Here is a 20,567-nt window from a genome sequence, read left to right on the forward strand (position 1 = left end):
CAGAATCACAGAGAACTGTTAGTTATATATGCATATATGAGCTTTAATATATATTTCTTAGGATTCCGGAGAGTGACTAATCATTTATTCTATTTTTAATATTTTGTTGGAGGCCACCCAGAGTGGCTGGAGAGACATGGGTGGGGTAAAAATATTTATTTATTTATTTTTATTATTATTATTATTATTATTATTATTATTATTATTATTATTATTATCCTGTGTTCTGCAACTTTGCAGTTCAAAACAAAATTTCAACTGTGTTACTAAGAAGAAAGAGTACAATTTATTATTTAGACCTACAGAAGATCTTGCTAGGCCAGATCCCCTTGTAATTTGCAGTGACAGATATAATCAGCTGGTGCTCAGCAGGTTGAAGATCTCAGTGTCCTTTCTGTGCTTGAACACATGGCTTATAATTATCTGTTTTGTTTAGATATCTATTTGGACTGCCTGTATTAATTTATATGTTTAAATCAGGATTGATGGAATATTATTATTCTTAATGTCACCTGACAATGTTTATTATTATTATTATTTGCTTTTCTCTTTTTTCTATTATACTCACAAATTAAAAACTGAAATAAAAAAAGAAAATGAGCTGGTGCAAATGCACCTTTAGGAAAACTGACCATCAGTCATTCTCCTGTGGTGAGTCCATACAAAATGAGCGCCACTTGTTTTGATGGCCCTGTATATTAAGATCCCTCGTCTTGCAGTCATGTTTCATACTATAGTTAAATGATCAGAGCTAGTGTAACATGATCCCTTCACCTCAAAACATACAACCCCAAATTATAAACAGTACATGCCCCAAGTGTGCAGCTGTAAGCTAGAAATTGGTTTGCTTATGCAACTTTGTTCCATATTCCCTTCACTTCACCCAGAAATTCATACCCATATTTAATACCTTGGTTTATTCTATACTGGACACACTAGCCCTGTTTTGAAGGTATGAAATGTGCAGGTAAGGAGGGGAGCTTTCCTACACTCAACATCCATACAGGCAGCAGAAGGTCTGAATGTTCTGGGGTTGGGCATATGGTGAGCTGGCCTGATTTGAACTATGACTAAAAGTGGCAACCATTGCCCCACTGGTGTACAAAGGGGGGCATCATTTGGGCAAAGGGTGCCATCGTGGCCGCCACCCCAAGATGCGTGCCGCACGCCACACAACCACGGACATGCGTCACACCCCCGCGGGTGACACGCCACACCCCCTAAATCTTCTTTTGTACTTTCAAGAGCTCTTGTTTGGGTTAGACATGGATCTTGTTTGTTGTTGCTGTTGTTTAGTCATTTAGTCGTGTCCGACTCTTCGTGACCCCATGGACCAGAGCACGCCAGGCACTCCTGTCTTCCACTGCCTCCCGCAGTTTGGTCAAACTCATGCTGGTAGCTTCGAGAACACTGTCCAGCCATCACGTCCTCTGTCATCCTCTTCTCCTTGTGCCCTCCATCTTTCCCCACATCAGGGTCTTTTCCAGGGAGTCTTCTCATGAGGTGGCCAAAGTATTGGAGCCTCAGCTTCAGGATCGGTCCTTCCAGTGAGCTCTCAGGGCTGAGTTCCTTAAGAATGGATAGGTTTGTTCTTCTTGCAGTCCATGGGACTCTCAAGAGTCTCCTCCAGCACCATAATTCAAAAGCATCAATTCTTCGGTTACCCAGAGAATAAAGGCAAGACTGTCTACTGTTAAAAGGCTGAAAGGAGATTTCTTCCGATTAACCTCAAGTACTTAAAAATGTGTACGGGAACTACCTTGTATCATTCCTGATGCTGACTCTAGCCTAAGGTTCATAACAGTTATTATGCTGAATAAACAAGAAACAAGCAAAGTTAAACTAAAGAAAATGCATTATTTTTAGATTTTTCCTTTTAATTTAAGAGCATGATAGTAAGTAGCATTAATCACATTTATTTTGGTTACTCATATTTTACCACAAACTGTTGAATATTTATTTGTTTGTTTGTTTAATTTATATACCACCTTAAACCTGGAGTTATACCCCTTATTTTTAAGTGAAACACTATTTCCTTAACACATCATGTACATTATTCATAGCATTCATAACATGTGCGGTTCTCGTTAACTGTATTTTTATGACTTTAAACAAGCCTCCAGAAAATTACCAAATCGCTGAGTAAGTATCACTCCACACTTCATGTACACTCTATGGACTGAATGAGAATCAACCCATTGGAAGGCAGGAATAAACACAGAAGGGATGCCTGCTTGTAATTGGGAAATACTAGAGGTGCACCTGATATTCAAATAGGTGCACTGAGGTCTGCTCAGGTCTAACTTGAGTGGGGGTGAGGAAGTGAATTAGCAGCAAAATAATGCTCATTTGTGCACAAGCCCTAAGTCTCCTATTATACTGTCTTGTTTGGAACTGCAAAAGTAAGGGGAGGGTGAGTCAAACAGCAGCTCATATGTGACTGGTGGGATGTATTTTGCTTTCTGGATCATACAATGTGCAAGCCTTATCTAGCAGTTGGCTCAGAGATGGAAATAAATAAATATTATACAGCAATCGTATAATGAAATCTAACCACACCTTTGCCTACAATGCCATCATAGCACTTCCATTTTTCCTTGGGCTTCATGTGGGAAGTAGCACACGAGTAGCCTTGATTCCCTCCACACTGGTAATGATTTTGTTTCTCTGGCTTTGATTTTCAGGTATATTTTCACAGTTATTTATACAGTTGAATTTGCAGTAAAAATAGTAGCAAGGGGATTTGTTTTGAATGAATTCACCTATCTTCGAGATCCCTGGAACGTTTTGGATTCATTTGTTTTAATTATGACGTAAGTTTCGGTGTTTCTTCTTTGCAGTTTATAATTTTTCATACAGGAGAAAAACTAGAGCTAGAATTCTGCTAGCTTTGCATGTGAAGATGCTGCTGACCTTGTGTGCTGGTCCCGGGGGTAAGGTACCTTGGGTGTAGCAGAGTCCACACGAAGAGGGGCAAGGTCCGAGGCAGAGAGCCGGGCGGGGAACAGGAACGCTGGAACAGGAGGCTGTGCAGGGAACAGGAACACCAGATGGTCGGGAACAGGAGGCCGAGCAGGGAACAGGAGTACCGGATAGTCAGGAACAGGAAGCCGAGCAGGGAACAGGAGTACCGGATAGTCAGGAACAGGAGGCCGAGCAGGGATCAGGAACACAGGAAGGTCCGAAGCCAACAACGACGTTGCTCCCGCAACCTGGGGCCGGGCTGACTGGGCTTTTATCCTCTTCTAAGGCCAGGGGCGGTCCCGACCCCCAGGAGCCCCGCCTCCTCTGGCCTTAAGGCGAGCACTCCTCCTGGGGGCAACCAGTTCCCTTCGCCTCTCTGCTCTAAGCCTCTGCAGATCAGGAGAGGCCGAAGGGTTACTGGGCCCTGGAGGAGGCTCACCTGTGGCCACTGAGTCGTCAAGCCTCCCTGGGGCCAGAAGGGCTTCACCTGGGGCCAGCTCCTGATGCACTGCCACAGGTGCAGGCTCTTCAGCATCTAGGCCTTGCCCCAGTTCAGCCGGCCCTGGAGGCGGGGACTCCTGTGCAGGCTGGGATTCCTCTGTTTCATCCTCCGAATCGGAATCCCAGGCCATCACACCTTGGGAACATTTAAACATATAAGGTGGGAATCGCCTAACAAGTTCTGTCATTGTAAGCCCTGTGTGAAAACTTCTGCTTGCGTAACAGGGCTTTAACTTCCTTTCTTTCCCATCACAACTCTGACACACCCCAAAATTGGCTCAGGCAATGTGGGGAGAACCCCCAGAACAGTGGGGGAGGGGAAGGAGAGGAGGATAGTTACGTCCGGCAACCTGCACTACTTGCATTGACAGGATGTTCACCGTAGGATGATGCTGAATTTCACCCATTGTGGATGTAGTTTGACTTGTTAATCTACTAATTCTAGCTACTATTAGACTTCATGTTGTGCCCTTTGGATGAGGAGTGTTTTGGACTTGTGTCAAATTTTAACTATACGTTGTAGAAATATCTGCACAATTTTGAACAGCCAGTGTGGTGTAGTGGTTAAGAGCGGTAGTCTCGTAATCTGGGGAACCGGGTTCGCGTCTCCGCTCCTCCACATGCAGCTGCTGGGTGACCTTGGGCTAGTCACACTTCTCTGAAGTCTCTCAGCCCCACTCACCTCACAGAGTGTTTGTTGTGGGGGAGGAAGGGAAAGGAGAATGTAAGCCACTTTGAGACTCCTTAAAGGGAGTGAAAGGCGGGATAACAAATCCAAACTCCTCTTCTTCTTATGAAAGGGCCAGTCACTTAAACTATGTGTGGAGGTTTGTTTCAGTATAAACTGAATGCTAGTACAGCGTGTGGTGGAATGGAATGGCCTGTGGCCCTGCCCTCCCTGAGTTTACATACACACAAAATGGGACCTTGTGCATGCAAAGTATCTGTGAGCATGGCCCTTTCCCAAAAACAATATACACACATGAAACTTCTTTATCCCAAATCTTTCTAACCCACTGCTGCATGCTCCTGGCAAGCAGAAGCTCTGCTTGAGTTTCCTGCACCTTGAGATTCCCCCCCCCCCGGAAGTGTGGGAGATTGAACCCAGAGCCTTTGGAATATTAATGCTGTGTCCTACCCCTCAGTTGTAGCCCACATGCCACACTAATAGCCCATTGTATGGGGGAAGCAGGGATTGGCGGGGGCAGGTAAGAATATGTGCGCAGAATACAAACTATAGCTACCAGTAGCATTGTCTTATAAAATGATGAGTCTGTTGATATCTTTTTTCATATTTTGAAATTTTCAGGTACGCCGCTTTGGCTAAGCGTTTTAGTAGCATTTCAGCTATCCGAATTTTCAGGGTTCTGAGAACTTTAAAAGCTGTTTCTGTAATCCCAGGTGAGAGGCTCTTTTTCTTGCTTTGCCTGTTTGTTCAGTTACTAAATTTGTCTTCCACCTTTCACTCAAGGAATTCAAACTAACCCAAATAAGAAACAGTTAAAAACAATCTATTATGAAAATTCAATGAAACAGTAAGTCACAAAAGAGAAAAGTTCTGACAACACCACAATTTATAGATTAAGGTTACCAGATTTTTTTGTCAATGAATCCAGGGACACTTTTCAACTTCAGTAGGAATGATAGGATTTTGTCAGGGGACTGATTTGTAAATCCAGGGACTGTACCCGAGAAACAGGGACGTTTGGTAACCTTATTATAGATCAAAGCTGAACTTTAAATGGTACCAGAAGACTATAGCCTATAGGGAGCTTGTTCAAATTCTGGTGCACTTCCAAAAACAAATCAGGAGACAGGCACTATCAGAAGGTGAGACACTGTTATGCACTCCCATCTCCCCACCCCTAAAGCACATTGCAATAGTTGGACTTCAGGGCTATGCTTTCCATAGCGTAGACCCATTAGATGTCAAAGCGATAAACAACTACCTGACATTCAGAAGACATCCTAAGGCAGCCCTGTTCAGGGAAGTTTTTAATGTGTGATTTTACTGTATTTTTGGTTTCTGTGGAAGCCGCCCAGAGTGGCTGGGGAAACCCAGCCAGATGGGCGGGGTACAAATAATAAATTATTATTATTATTATTATTATTATTATTATTATTATTATTATTAAGATAATAGCTGAGAAACATAATTCAAAAGGGCTGTAGTTTTTGTCCTCTGTTATCAGTCTGTATAATATTTACTCTTTGTTCATAGGACTGAAAGTCATTATAGCTTCACTTCTTCAGTCTGTCAAGAAGCTTGCCAATGTGATGCTGTTGACAGTTTTCTGCTTGGCTGTCTTTGCCCTGGTTGGCCTCCAACTCTTCATGGGCAACTTAAAATATAAATGTGTCCATGCTTCTTACTTGAATAAGAGCATCAGCAAGGAGGAGTCATGCACATTACAGGATTCAGGTAAAAACACCCTCCTTTAAATCTGTAGCATATTGCTTACATAACCCTGGTACTTTTTGTACTGCCAAAACAGTGTTTTACTTTCGGATCATTTCTAAACTGGCATTTATAAATTAATACAATAGCATCCCACGCACCATATTATTATGTGGTTTTGAAGTTTCATTGAACCATGTTGAGTCAGATTTAGACTTTATATGTTGCTACCATCTTTATTTGTGTAAGAAGTAGTAGTAACAATAATAATGCTGTCATATGACTTGAGCTGAATTATGTACGGCACACAGACCAACAGCACAATTCAGCCCAACGCAGACCTGGATTTTAATTTTTTTTAGAGGGTCTGGAGAGAGAGTTTCAAAGTTGTGGAACCACCACCTGGAAAGCCCTATTCCTAATCCCTCCCCATATAATCTGGGGCTTGCCATTCACTGGTTCCTCAACCAATCCTCCATCTGCATCTTTCTAACTCAGCCAGCCCATGACATAGCAACTTCCAGCTTGATTTCTCTTCTCTTTCTTCCATGTGGGATATAAAGGGGAAGGAGATTGGAATTCACTTATTGAACTTAGTCTATCCAGCCTTGGCATGAGTAACCTAGCCTTATTGATGAATTCCTCTGAGGAGTCAAGGACCCCAGTGCATCCCATGGTAGTGATTCTGCCTCTTTTGGAGCAATCGCCTTCTGGCAGAAGGAAAGAGAGTTTAAGGAGACATCCTGAGGGGCAGTCAGAATGCTACTGAGATGGATGACATTCGGGTGAGGTGGGGCCTTCTTCTGACTCCCTCCCCAACTGGTGACTGAAAGCAGATCTCTTCCCTCCACTCCACAGAGAGTGAATTTTCTTCTGCTATCTTTGGGACTGGTACTATTTGGGGGAGCCACCTGGGCTTCAGTGTTGACTTACGTGAAACAATGCAAGCGTAGAGTGTATGCATCAGCCAACATGCCCTTCAGCAAGCAGGCACTGCAGGAGGTGGTTCAACAACACAGGAGAGCCTACTCAGCTGGGCACCCCTAAGAATATGCCATCCATGAATCTCCTCCTCCACTCCAAAAGAATAGAATGTTGGACTTGCATTCATTTTCTGCAGGACATGGAGGAAATCCAATGCTCTCAGTGCTTAGGGTGACTGCAGTAGGTAGATGAATTGGGTTAAAATGTAAGTACAGTAGTACGTAGTAAAATGAGGCAAGGAGGGTGTGTCCAGGGGTATGTTCCCTGTTGGTTTTTCTGTTCCTGTTCTATTCTGTTTGCCAGTTGCATTGCCATGATTGCATACTGTTGTGGAAACTGGGGTGGTTTACTCTTAGGGTGTCATCAATCTGCATATCTTGCCTAGTGAAGTGAATGGGAGACACAACCCCTATGTGGGTCCCCTCCATCCACTGCAGAAAATGAACTTCTCACAAAAAGTCCAGCATTCTACTCTCTCAATCAGATCAGGGGATACTGCTGCAGGGTCTGATGGACCAATTTCATATGGCTTGGTGGGTCAGACACAGGTTAGCCACCTGACTGGGAGTTCGTTATTCAGCTGATAACTACATCCATTGTATTATGAGGTAGGAAGAGGCTTTAAATGACTATTACTTTTGCTTCCAAACTGTTTGCTTCCAGAAGTATATCAGAAAAAGAATTCTTCTACTGATGTATTGCTGTGTGGATACACCTCACATCCCAAGTAAGTGTAACTGAGGACCAAACTAGACAAGATGTTAATTGTTAAAGCTATAAACGGCTTTAGCCCTATATACTTAAAGGAGCGCCTTCACCCCGTCATTCAGCCTGGACACTGAGATATAGCTCCGAAGACCTTCTAGCGGTTCCCTCACTGCAAGAAGTGAGGTTACAGGGAACCAGGCCTTCTTGGTGATGGCAACCACCCTGTGGAACACCCTCCCATCAGATGTCAAGGAGATAAGTAACTATACAACCTTTAGAAGGCATCTGAAGGCAGCCCTGTACAAAGACGTATTTTATGTTTGAAGTTTTACTATGTTTCTGTATATGCTAGAAGCCACCCAGAATGGCTGGGGCAACCCAGTCAGATGCACAGGGTGGTACTACTACTACTAATGTTAATACAATTAACAATAAAAACAATTAACATGCTTAGTTTTAAAATTTAATCAGCAGCCATGCATGACTGGGAATTAATAATTTCCTTCTATGCTGCAGACCCGATAAAAATCACCCTGACTCTGTTGGTGGAGGAGTTTATCTATAGTGGGTTTCCCCCTCCTTCTGAAAGGCAGAATTTATGCAGACGGAGACCCCCTAACGGTTCTAGTCCCTGCCTTCATTGGCCTAATAAGAGTAAAAACAAAACTCTACTCCTTACCCCAATTCTTAGCTAGGGAGGAAAGTGTATCAATCATCTCTTTCCCTTCCCTTCAGATTCTGAAATACCTTCAGGTCAAAAGACATGAGTAAATAAGATCAAGCAGCACGATAAAAGGTCCTTCTGCCTTGAGTGTGCCTTCCCCAGAGGATTCCCAGGCAGGAAGGGGTCAAGAAAACTGATCCACCTCCAACAAACTCCACTTAATCAATGTACCTTATTGACCAGTCTCCCCCTTCAATAGTAGATGGATCTGACTTCTGAAAATGTATCAGGAGCAAAGGAAGAGTGGTGCTATATCAGGCCAAAGGTCTATCTAGAAACAGTGTCCAGCATGTCTTTCACAACAGCCAACCCAATGTCTTTGGGAATCATCCTCTCCTGCTGTTGTTCAGAGGCATGCTGCCTCTAATACCTGATGTAGGAGAGCCATCATGACTAGTCGTTCGGTCAGATCTTCCACTGGGGAGAAAAAAGAAGAGGAGGAAGTATGTAGGATAAACTTTCCTTGTCACTCTAGTCATATCTAGAAGAGAGTCTTCAAGAATCTAGAACAGGCTTCCTTAACCTCAGCTCTCCAGATGATTTGAGACTACAATTCCCATCATCCATGACCACTGGTCCTGCTGGCTAGGGATCATGGGAGTTGTAGACCAAAAACATCTGGAGGGCTGAGGTTGAGGAAGCCTGATCTAGAAGAACATTTACATGTCACATCTATGAAGTCATCTGGACATTCTTCCTAATATGGTAAAAGTGGGAGAAAGTCTTACACGCCAAAGCAGGTTTCAAGGAACATGTTACCTTTGTACAAGCAAGCATTCACCAGAGACTATCCCCAACCACTCACAGAAAAGCCTCTGACCTTTTCTTGGTCCTCTCAAAATAAGGTCACAGACCACTCAGTTATTACCTACCTTCATCTTTTCCTCAGAGGTGCAACACAACTTAACTCACAAACAGTGCAAAGGTTCCCCTCATGGGATCTCCACAAGGTATTCTGGGCTTTAAGTAAAACAACAACACCTCATTGAGCCACTGAAATAAGTCTCTCAAGGTCACTCCTTAGCACAATTACATCTGCCAGGTGATTCTTACAACTAGGAGTACTGTCTATTAAGAAGCAAATCCTTCACTCAGACCCTTCTGCCTCCACCCTTTATACAGTGGTGCCTCGCAAGACGAAAAGAATCCGTTCTGTGATTCTCTTCGTCTAGCGGTTTTTTTGTCTTGCGAAGCAAGCCCATTGACGGATTAGCGCTATTAGCGGTTTTTAGCGGCTTTTAGCGGATTATCGGCTTATCGGATCAGCTGATAAGCGGCTTAGCGGCTTAGAAAAGGGGGGGGGAGGGAAAAAACCCCCGCAGGAACTCGCAAGACATTTTCATCTTGCAAAGCAAGCCCATAGGAGATTCGTTTTGCGAAGCACCTCCAAAACGGAAAACTCTTTCGTCTAGCGAGTTTCCGTCTTGCGAGGCATTCGTCTTGCGGGGCACCACTGTAGTTACTGCTCCCACACGGACTTTGAGATAGGATGGGCTAGTCTCTGTCCTATGCCATTATGCCTTTAATAGCTTTCTCTGAACATATAAAACTTTTCTGTATAACTTATCACAGGGGCCAGTAAAAATGTTGATAACGTTGGTTTGATTTTAATAAACTCTCTTCAGTATTGATGTTGAGACTGTAACAAAACCTAGAAGATTAAGTATGTTTGAGAAAGATGTGAATGTCCAGGTTCCACTTGTGAGGTAAGCAGTCCGAGAGATCTTTTACTTGAAAGTTATCAGTAACATAATGTATTCTCTTTTATAAGTGAAACTGAATGTAAAAACGGAACCTATTATTGCGTGAAATATGGAGAAAATCCTGATGATGGATACACCAGTTTCGATCATTTTGGATGGGCCTTTCTATCATTGTTCCGACTGATGACACAGGATAGTTGGGAAATCCTCTATCGGCAGGTAATTGTTTTGTTTTTTAAAATGTACTGTTGGTATCTACTCGAAGGGTAAATTTCCTTTAACATAGCAGGGATAGTTGGGTTATGGCTCCACCTTCTGGTCAAGTCAGAAATGAACACTTCGGAAGTATACTGGAAGTACCATGATGCTTCCATGGACTTCCATACAGGAAACATACCCTTTAACATTTCTCAGATGAAAATAGGAACATTTTTCACTCCCTGCCACAACTGAGCCTCTTCAAACCCCCGCCCCCATGTTTTTGTGTGTCCCCCCCCCCGCCCCGCAGAGCATTCCCTCTTTGAAGAAGGGTGAGTGTCGTCACCACTGCACCAACAGAACACACACCACCATCCTGAGAAAACACCTTAATCCAAATTTTATTTTATTTTATTCTTTGGTGGAGTTACAAAGTAACAACCCACACACCAATAAATACATTTTAGAAAAGGGCAAGATTAGGCACAGATGTGCAAAGCTTTTTAATCATCATCATCAATACCCCTTGTGCCCCACTCCTGCCCAGGACAGCAATGCCTGTACCTCAGAGCTGGCACATCACGCAGGGCTGAGCCTCGGTAGTGGCAGCCTTTTCTCCTCTTCTCCCATTCTCCAGCAGCTGCTATGAACTGCTCAAAGGAGGAGGTTGTCAGTGGCAGCCATGGAGAGCCAGGGAGAGGCAACAGGATGCTCCTTCGTAGCTGCCACTGCTGCTGCCACCACTGCTCGGGACAAACACTAGCTTATTCTCCTCTCCGAGCTCAGGACTCTGAGGAAACAGGGACCTTCCAGGCAAATCGGGACACTTGGAGGGTATGAAACATAAGCCCAGGAATTTAAGGAGAAACTTAGAAGCAAGCAACAGAGATCAGCAACAGAAAAACCCCATCAGGAACAGAAAGCCTACTTCCAATACTAACACTGAACAGTTTAATAGGGGGGAAAGACCTATAGTCTTCTTTTTTTAAGTGCAGACAATTTACACTGAAGGTACACTGAAGGAAATCTACGCTTCATGTTGGTACCAACCGTACTATTTCACTTTGGCTAGAAGGGATGGTATGTTGGGACATAGCAAAGCTAATCCCGATAGGGTGGGTCCCTTGACTGCACCCCTGCGTAATTTATCATGGAGAGACCTGCTGCAGGGCCCTTCTTCCAAATGCCTATGCATAATTATCAATTGTGTAGTGCTGAATGAAAGTGTTTGGAGAAGCCCATGCAGCTTCTGTACAAGCCTTATGAAGAGCACCATTAGTAGTGAAAGCCACAGAAGCAACTGCAGCCCTAGTGGAATGAGCGATCAATCAAAGAGTAAATGTAAAGCTGTCAGAATCTTATGACAGTCCCGTGAAGGGAACCTGTGTGCAGTGGCGTAGCGTGGGGGGTGCAGGGGGGCCCGGCCGCACCGGGCGCAACATCTGGGGGTTAGGGTTAGGGGGCGCAAATCCACGGGTTAGGGGGCGCAAATTACTTGCCTTGCCCCGGGTGCTGACAACCCACGCTATGCCACGGCCTGTGTGCCATGAGAAGTCACTTCAGTATAGCACCTCTAAGAAAACATTTAACTAGAAGTATAGAAGGAAGGAGAATTAGGTTTAGAAAGAATAGAGGAAATCGGGTCCACCCTTAAAGAGGGCACGTATTGCTGTGAGACCTGGACAACCAACACCCTGTGTTGTGGGTGGGTACAATTGGTAAGCCACAACACCTGATTGGTAGGTCCCTTGAAGCTGGGTACAATCTGGCCAATGGGACGCAGTCCAAATGGTTCGAGGAACCTATATATACCTATGCACATGACCCAGAGCTTCCTCTTTCGGTGCATGCATTTGGAACACCTGCCCACCTCTCCCTAATTTTAGGGCATTTTGCGATTGACCTTGCTATGCCGTTGTGTGTTGTCTGTCATTGGGACAGGGGCACGGCAGGAATTTTCCCTACTTGGCTGATTGGCTGTTGCCATTTGGGTTTCGCCTGCCGCGTAGCAAATCGTCACAACTTGTAAGGTTGCAGATAGGCTCTGGTTCAGGTGATAGGGATGGGAGAAAGCTCTTGCCATCCCTATGTGAAGGGTATTCCGTTAAAGTAATCCAGAGACTCGAAGGTTTGGTCAACCCCTGTGAGGGGGTTGTGCCCGTGCCTGAGTCCAGGGGGACATTTGGGTGGCGGAGTTAGCTCGTTCCTGGCTTTCCGCTTATCCAGGTGTTCACCCTTGTCTGACCTGTGCTGGAACCCTGGGTCAGCGCTACCTGCCTAGGCAGCGAGCTAGTCGAAACAGAGCCTATGCAACCAGTCACTTTTCTGTAATCAATAAAGTTATGGCTTAAATTCTGCCAAAAACCAAACGAAAAATTTGAGTCAGGTGTTAATTTATTTAGGGGGGAGGTTTCTGGGTCTGAACTTGCAAATGGCTACAGCCTGCCTCTTCAAGGTATTTGTGTGAAGGTCCTTCCAAAGGCCATTTTGCAGGAATGATAGTAGGTCAGCCACAGATGTCCTCTTAACAGACACCTTGTTTTTGATACACCAAGCAAGAACAACCTTCCACCTTGCTTGCTGGATGCAAATGCTCAATGGACATCAGTTGAAATGACCTCCTATGAGGTCATTGTGCCTTTCCTTCTCCCATATCATCCATCCCGAGTTTTGTGATTGATGTTAGGAGGAATCCTTCTCATCAATTTGGTGGGCTTGGCCTGCTATAGGATGATGCGTGAGGGGGATTTTTCTGTTGTTATGTGCATGTGTGCGCCCCCCAACTCAGGCTTCCCCTTTTCATGGAAGCCTTGATTGCAGAGACTTTGATGGGTATCCACTGGCAGGTAAAAACAATTTTATTATCTCAGATTTTTGGAGTTAACTAGGAGACAACAGTGGTTGCTTGACCTGATGCCGTTGCTCTATTACTATTCTATTAATTGGATTATTTTAACATTTGTTTTTATTCTCTGATCATTGTTTTGCTGAAAGACAATACATGATGAGTTATGTATTTCATGCTTGCAGGTTATCAGAACATCTGGGAAATCTTACTGCATCTTTTTTGTGATAATCATCTTTTTGTGCTCATTTTATCTATTTAATTTAATCCTGGCTGTTGTAACAATGGCATATGAAGAGCAAAACAAAGCAACACTTGCACACACAAAGGCAAGGGAGATGTTACTTCGTGAAGCCAAAGAACTACTAAAAAAGGAAAAGGTTTGTAAATCTTTTTTTTAAAAAAAATTATTATATACTTAGCCTAATTGTTTTTATTGTTGTTGCTGTTGTTAACAATAGAAATAAAGTATGTATAATTCTATTGTTGTATCTTCATCCATGATAATTACTACTTAATTATGGCTGAAGTTCCAATAACAGAATTTAATATTTAATACTTACTAAATTTCTGTAGGGGAAGAGGAAAATCATTGCAACATTAACATGTGAATTAAATGAAATACATTAATAGATTTTATGATGGTGGCAGTAAAAATGCTGTAAGCTTTTGACTGCAATCTGTGATGCAATGGTCTGGAATGTGATTCTCCACTTTGCACTGTTATTGCTGTTTGTCATAGACTGCGCTTTTTATCTATTTACTTAGAAAAATTAAAAATTGCTTTCAAAATAAATATTTTCAAAAATTTACATAGTACAGGATGGCTTGCAAACATGGGTGCAGAACAATCCAAACTCTGGGTATAGGGCAGTATATAAATTCAATAAATAATAATAAAACTGGATGTGGGTGGCGCTGTGGTCTAAACCACAGAGCCTAGGACTTGCTGATCAGAAGGTCGGCGGTTCGAATCCCCGTGACGGGATGAGCTCCCGTTGCTCGGTCCCTGCTCCTGCCAACCTAGCAGTTCAAAAGCACGCCAAAGTGCAAGTAGATAAATAGGTACCACTCCGGCGGGAAGGTAAACGGCGTTTCTGTGCGCTGCTCTGGTTCGCCAGAAGCGGCTTAGTTATGCTGGCCACATGACCCGGCTCCCTCGACCAATAAAACGAGATGAGCGCCGCAACCCCAGAGTCGGCCACAACTGGACCTAATGGTCAGGGGTCCCTTTACCTTTACCTTTAATAATAAAACTACAGGAAGCCCAAGGAATTGTTTAAACCCATGTAATCTAAGCCCAGGTAAATTATGCTGGTGTGATTTACCCTTATTCCAAACAGCATTCGAGAGTGGGGCTATGAGCTGGCTCAAGCCTAGCAGAGGGAAACAAGCTTTTAAATTATGCCAGTGTAACTTCTACAGGGTTGCTAGGTCATGTGATAGAGCTGAATGGATTTTGGAATGCCAAAAAATATCCCCTTTTCTGGACTTGTCTCAGCCGAACCTCAGCTGAGCTATATCTCTGGCTGAACAAGGATGAGGGATTTCAACTGGCATAGCTTTGCCTATTCCAAACTCTGCTCATACCTGTAGATCTTGGGCTTGAATTTCTTGCTTAATTAAGCGAAAAACCTTAAGAATACAAAACTATGCCTTGAAGAAATATCTTCAAGGAACAATATGCCTTCTAAAGTTTAAAAGTATCTTCAGGAATTCAAAAATGAAAGTTGTTTGGAGGAGATATCCAATAATTCAAAATGAAAGCTTTAAATTCAGGGTATAAAGTTTGAAAGTAGCTAGCTCAATATCAGTTTCAAATAAATATTCTTCAGGTGCCTGTAAATCAGAGGTGGGAACCTTTTCTGGCCTTTGCACCAAATTCGTATCTCCCTTCCCTGTGGCAGACAAAATCTGACAGGTGGACAGGGCAACTAATCTGTCAATCAGTACAACATCAAGTCACTACAATTTCAGGTGATGCTGTGCTTTGGAGTCCCAGTTCTTGGGACTAGAAAGCACAGAGCAGCACTGTTTGAAAGCACATTTGCTCTTTGCAAAAGGGGTTTTGAGGCATTCCCCTGCTCTCCTGTTTGAGCATCCATCACAGTAGCTTTTCAAGCAGGAGCGTGATGGTATCTGATAGCCTCTTTGCTGTTTGTTCCCTGCTTCAGTTTGAGCCTCTGTAGGAAGTGTGCATGTGCACAGAAACCTTAACCACATCTGGGAGTGATAATATCCAAGTTAGAAGATCCAAACTGTTCCTACCTCATGGTTCTGGTTTCTTCAGAGCAGGGGACTTAATTAAGTTGCTCTCCTACATTGCTGAAGTCAGTGGTGGCTCTGACTATCTTGGTCTCAGTGGTGGGGCAAAGAATAATCTGTCCCTGAATGCACTCACCTCCAGAGCAGCAACAGAATAAATAACACTATATCCAGTCAGGTAATCAAGGCTACATCTGTCATATTATGGGTTGTGATAGGGCCTCTTTTGCAAACAGTAGTGCAAAAAGTCTGTATACTGCTCTTGGGTTATGTTCTTAGATAGTATAAATGCTCTGTTTTGGGGCAGAACTAGATATTGTTGCTGAGATAATGTTTCTAATAGTCCTAAATGCTCACAAGTTGCTTAATGAAACGAACAGTTCTTACAAACATGCACAGAGCCTGTGCTGCAATGATTGAAAAATATACGCCTGATCACAGAGGTAAAACTATCAGTGACTTCCTCTAAAAGAGTGTTTTCTTCTCGATGTTGGTTTGGGGAAGGAGATTTTGTCTGTTTGGTCTCAGAGGAGGCCTGTCTCCATGCTAACTGCCTTCCTATTTTCAAGAAGAACAGGCTTTTACAAGATCAGTATTTCCTCATTTTGATTACTAGTTATGGGCTAATTGCGCTTACTTGAACATGGTCTATTCCAGGAATTGACTTTCCAAAGACAAATTGCATCCTTGGATGAAAACACTGAAATGTCAAGTGTGGAATTCAAAAATAAAAAAATGAGGAAAAGCAAGAGGAAGAAGAAAACGAAAGACAAAGAGCCAAAAACTTATGGAGAAGATGAAACCCTGTTTTATTCAACACCTGATAAAAGTCAAAAGGAGCTTGTAAGTTTTAGCTGCAACAGCTTCGGTGGCATCTTTTTGTATTTAAATTTGGAAGTGCCAAATAGAGCTTTATTAAATACAAACCCCAAAATTTGGGATCCCCTCCAAACAGATGCTAAAAATTTCTACTCATTTTTTGCAAGTCTTTCTCTTCTAGCATTTCCATGCATCAGCTATTTTGAGAAGGACTTATGCTGTTAACCAGCTTTCGTTTTTAGATTTCTTTAAGCGTACGTTATTCTATCTGCTGCTACATTAATTCATTGGGAATTGTGTAAGTAAATGGAGAGATAATCGTGTCACTTCAAATATTCACTTTGGATTTGTTTTCTGCACCCAAAGAAGGAGCTGTTAATGTCCTATCACCTACCTGTTGACACTCCTGATGATCCATTTCAAAGACAACGGTTAACAAGTGCTGCTAATGTCATCAGCAAAACCATGGGTGAGTTAAAAATAAATAAAATAAACTTTTAAAAAGGTTGGGGGTAACTTCTTCAGTGTTTTTAAGTATTTTGTTAGAGATAATCATATCCAAATCAGTATTCCTTAAAACTTGAGAACAGTATATATTGAAAATTATGCTGAAAAACTAGGAGAGTAATTGTCTCAGGAGTGAGGGCCACTCACTGGAAAGTCCTGGCTCCCCTCCCCTCAAAATCTTCACATTTAAATAAATCATGAAAAAATGTTTACCAATTGGGGTTTGTTTTTGTTTTGCTGAGCCTTTAGCATTTATTGTCGTCATGTTTCCATATTAATTTCAACAGTCAGAAGAATACATATTAGCACTTCACTCATAATTTGGACCAAATATGGGACTCATTGCTTTCCTTAGCTTAGTTTGTGTTCATGGTTTTTTTATGTACTGAAGTTCTCACCCTGGGCCAGCAGGGGGATACTGTAGATAGTTATGCAAATGAAGGATCGAAAGTGACATTCAGTGATTGGATAGTTTTAGAAAATGGCAACAGTTACATTGTTCTGGAGCTCTATATAAGCAGGCTGACTGAGCTCCTCAGTTAGTTCTGTTCCAGCTTACAAATAAAGAGCTGCTTTGGGAGAATCGCTGTGTCGTCTGATATGTTCGCCCACAACTTAACAGTTTTTGTTGTTTACTTGGTTTATGATGACACTGAGATTGTAACTCCAGTATGGGTATGTTTTGCAGCCTGGAATGTCAACAGTGAACTCAGTTCTGATGTTGATCTTTACTATGCCATCTGAAAAACTGGCCTGCAAATTCAAATTATCTGCGTAACGGAGTAAATTATGTAAGGAAGGAACTGCAGCTCAAGATAGGAAAAGAGGTAGTAAGGAAACACCTAGCTACTTTAAATGAATGCAAATCTCCAAGGCTGGATGAGCTGCATCCAAGGGCACTAAAGGAGCTTGCGGATGTAATCTCAGAGCCTTTGTAATCTCAGACCTTTGAGAATTCTTGGTGAACGGGTGAGGTCCCTGCAGACTGGAGGTGGGCAAATGTAGTCCCCATCTTCAAAGGGGGGGGGGGGAATAAGACCCAGGTAACTATTGATCAGTGAGCTTGACATTGATACCAGGAAAGGTCCTAGAACAGATAATTCACCCATTGGTCTGTGAGCACTTAGAAAAGGATGCTGTGATTACTAAGACCCAACATGGGTTTCTCAAAAATAAAGTATGCTAGATGAATCTCTTTTCTTTATTTGATGGAGTTACAAGCTTGGTGGATCAGGGGAATGCTGTGGACATGTATATCTTGGTTTCAGTAAGTCTCTTGACAAAGTCTCCCATGACATTCTTGCAAGGAAGCTGATAAAATGTGGACTGAATGAGGTAACTAAATTGTGTGTTCATACAGTCTGCTGCTGCATGTTAGGATTTGTGGGATGATCTAGTGTGTCCCACGGACGCGGGTGGCGCTGTAGGTAAAACCTCAGTGCCTAGGACTTGCCGATCGCATGGTCGGCGGTTCGAATCCCCGCGGCAGGGTGAGCTCCCGTCTTTCGGTCCCAGCTCCTGCCCACCTAGCAGTTCGAAAGTACCCCTAAGTGCAAGTAGATAAATAGGTACCGCTTTATAGCAGGAAGGTAAACGGCGTTTCCGTGTGCTGCGCTGGTGCTGGCTCGCCAGAGCAGCTTCGTCACGCTGGCCACGTGACCCGGAAGTGTCTCCGGACAGCGCTGGCCCCCAGCCTCTTAAGTGAGATGGGCGCACAACGCTAGAGTCGGACACGACTGGCCCGTACGGGCAGAGGTACCTTTACCTTTACCTTTACCTTACTTAGTGTGTCCCAAACTGGTATTAGAAGTCCAACAGAACAGCACTATGTCAACTCAGTCACAAGTTCTATTGAATTCAGTGACTGTCTTAGGTATCCAGGGTTTGGATTGTTGCAGAGTAAAAAGAAAGAAGAGAGGAGAAAAAGATTGAAAGAGTGGCTTGTGTAGGACAAGGGATTTGAGGGAACCTGTGCAGATCCTTTTCAAGTCAAGCCAAGAAGATATGATCCCCTGCTTTAATCAATGGATTGACAGCACTTGAATGGATTGCTTATAGACGCAGACTTTGTTTGGATAAATACAAATATTCAGATATGTAGTAGGACAATAATATTACATATCTGTATAATAATGTATGGAAGTGTACATTTAGTGTGCTATATCTTTTTTCTTATTGCACTTTTTATTTATTTTTTATTTGCACTTTTTCTCCTTTCTCTGTTTTCTACAACTGACAATTTCTTAATAATTTTTTTTAAGTCAGAGGGTGTGTGTGTGTGTAAAGAATTACCTATGTTTTACCTGAAATTGTTCTCATTTCATAACTCAGTGTGCCTGTCATTATGTTCCTTTTGTTGTTTAGAATGGGAAGAATCAAAACTGGAATTCCCTCCATGCTTGAAAACTGCTGCCCATAAGTATCTCATCTGGCAATGTTGCCCACTCTGGTTGCAAATAAAGAAAATGGTGAAGAAAGTAATGATAAACCCTTTTGCTGAACTATTTATTACTCTGTGTATTATAGTGAATACTGTTTTAATGACATTCGAAAGTGTTCCAGAAACAAAAAACATGGTTTCCACAGGAAACAAAGTAAGTGAAGCCAAATCCTTATTAAGCTACATGGCAAGAATCACCTTTTTATTGTTTTACTGTTGGAGAATTTTGGAGTGCCTTTGAACTAAAATTTGTGCACAGAAATTACGTTTAGTGCGTACCTAAAAAAATGTGTTCATACAAACCCTTTCTTCTCTAGTGGGTACAAAGACACCATCAAGTGGGATTGCGTTTCACCTGTTGCTTGAGGCAAGAAAAGCAATTATCAGTCCACAGGAAGCTCTCTCTTACCCGCTCCCTTGGAATGTCAGCTGAAATATCAGTTCATTTTCCTGCCTCACTTGAAGCAGTTTTATATTTCCCTTGTACACTATTCTGGCCTGTTATTTCACTCATTGTTATTGTTATTATTATCTGTCAGCTCTGTCTGTGCTTGTAGGTTAGAGTTTCTGTGTGAATCTCATAGTAAGATTGAGAGAGATAAATTCTGCCCCCACCCCGCAGGCCATTATGTACCCTGATGTGTGTGTCCTTTTTCCTTCATACCTTTTCACCCTTAATTATGTTTGTGATCAGACACTCTTTCCCACGTTAATGGTTTTCTGGTGCTGGTTGGGGCTAATGGAAATTGGAGTCCAGTATCATCTGGAGGGCCACAGATTAGCCACCCCTCCCCTAAAGGCATAGCTTGAATTTAACATATGAGACGTTGATTGTGTTCTGACATAATTTCTCTTGCAGGTTTTCACTGCCATTTTTACAGCTGAAATGATCCTCAAAATAATTGCTCTTGATCCCTACTACTATTTTCAAGAGGCTTGGAATATTTTTGACTGCCTTTTGGCTGTTTTAGGTATAATAAGCTTGGTCACAAGGCGTCCCCTATCAATTTTCAGAATGGTAATGATGAATCTCCTGTTATAGTCACTTTAAATCTTCCACATTAAATCTATGGAATCTGGGGCTTACTTTCCTTGACTATTTATTTATTTATTTATTTTATTAATAGTGAGTATATGTGGCAAAATCGGTAATTTCAATAAATTATGAGCAGATGACAATCAAACTGAGGAAACACTTAGAATATAGGGTTGTCATGAAATCTCTGAGATGCTTTAAAATACATTTTTACCTGTTCAAGAGAAAATAAAATAGTAAATTATATTGGTCACACCCACACTAGACATTTACATCACACGATTTCTCCCAAAGAATCATGGGAATTGTAGTTTATAATTCCCAGCACTTTACCAAACTACAGTTCCCATGATATTTTGGGAGAAATCATATGCTTTAAATGCATTGTATAGATATGACCATTGGAATTTAAATTGCATTTTCTGCTTGGTTTATGATACTGTGTGACAATGAATCCTAAGACAGCATTTTATTT

The 20,567-nt window shown here is 42.4% G+C and overlaps 1 protein-coding gene across 3 annotated transcripts in view; it reads left to right on the forward strand.

Moving 5' to 3' along the window:
• LOC310689213 (sodium channel protein type 5 subunit alpha-like) overlaps positions 1 to 20,567 on the forward strand; it is a 59,639-nt gene that overhangs the window by 9,742 nt on the left and 29,330 nt on the right. For 2 of the 3 annotated variants that reach the window (XM_083466585.1, XM_083466586.1), the window contains exons 4-14: positions 2,051 to 2,142; positions 2,685 to 2,813; positions 4,775 to 4,866; positions 5,687 to 5,887; positions 7,511 to 7,574; positions 10,051 to 10,201; positions 13,211 to 13,405; positions 15,948 to 16,133; positions 16,476 to 16,578; positions 18,981 to 19,210; positions 19,916 to 20,074. In XM_083466585.1, coding sequence (XP_083322711.1) covers positions 2,051 to 2,142; positions 2,685 to 2,813; positions 4,775 to 4,866; positions 5,687 to 5,887; positions 7,511 to 7,574; positions 10,051 to 10,201; positions 13,211 to 13,405; positions 15,948 to 16,133; positions 16,476 to 16,578; positions 18,981 to 19,210; positions 19,916 to 20,074 — 1,602 coding nt within the window. Of the gene's footprint in view, positions 1 to 240; positions 2,143 to 2,684; positions 2,814 to 4,774; positions 4,867 to 5,686; positions 5,888 to 7,510; positions 7,575 to 10,050; positions 10,202 to 13,210; positions 13,406 to 15,947; positions 16,134 to 16,475; positions 16,579 to 18,980; positions 19,211 to 19,915; positions 20,075 to 20,567 lie in introns of those variants that run through there. The other variant, XM_083466587.1, reaches the window with a different exon arrangement.

This window comes from Podarcis liolepis, assembly GCF_965112155.1.
Source record: "Podarcis liolepis genome assembly, chromosome: 12".
Taxonomy (NCBI): domain Eukaryota; kingdom Metazoa; phylum Chordata; class Lepidosauria; order Squamata; family Lacertidae; genus Podarcis; species Podarcis liolepis.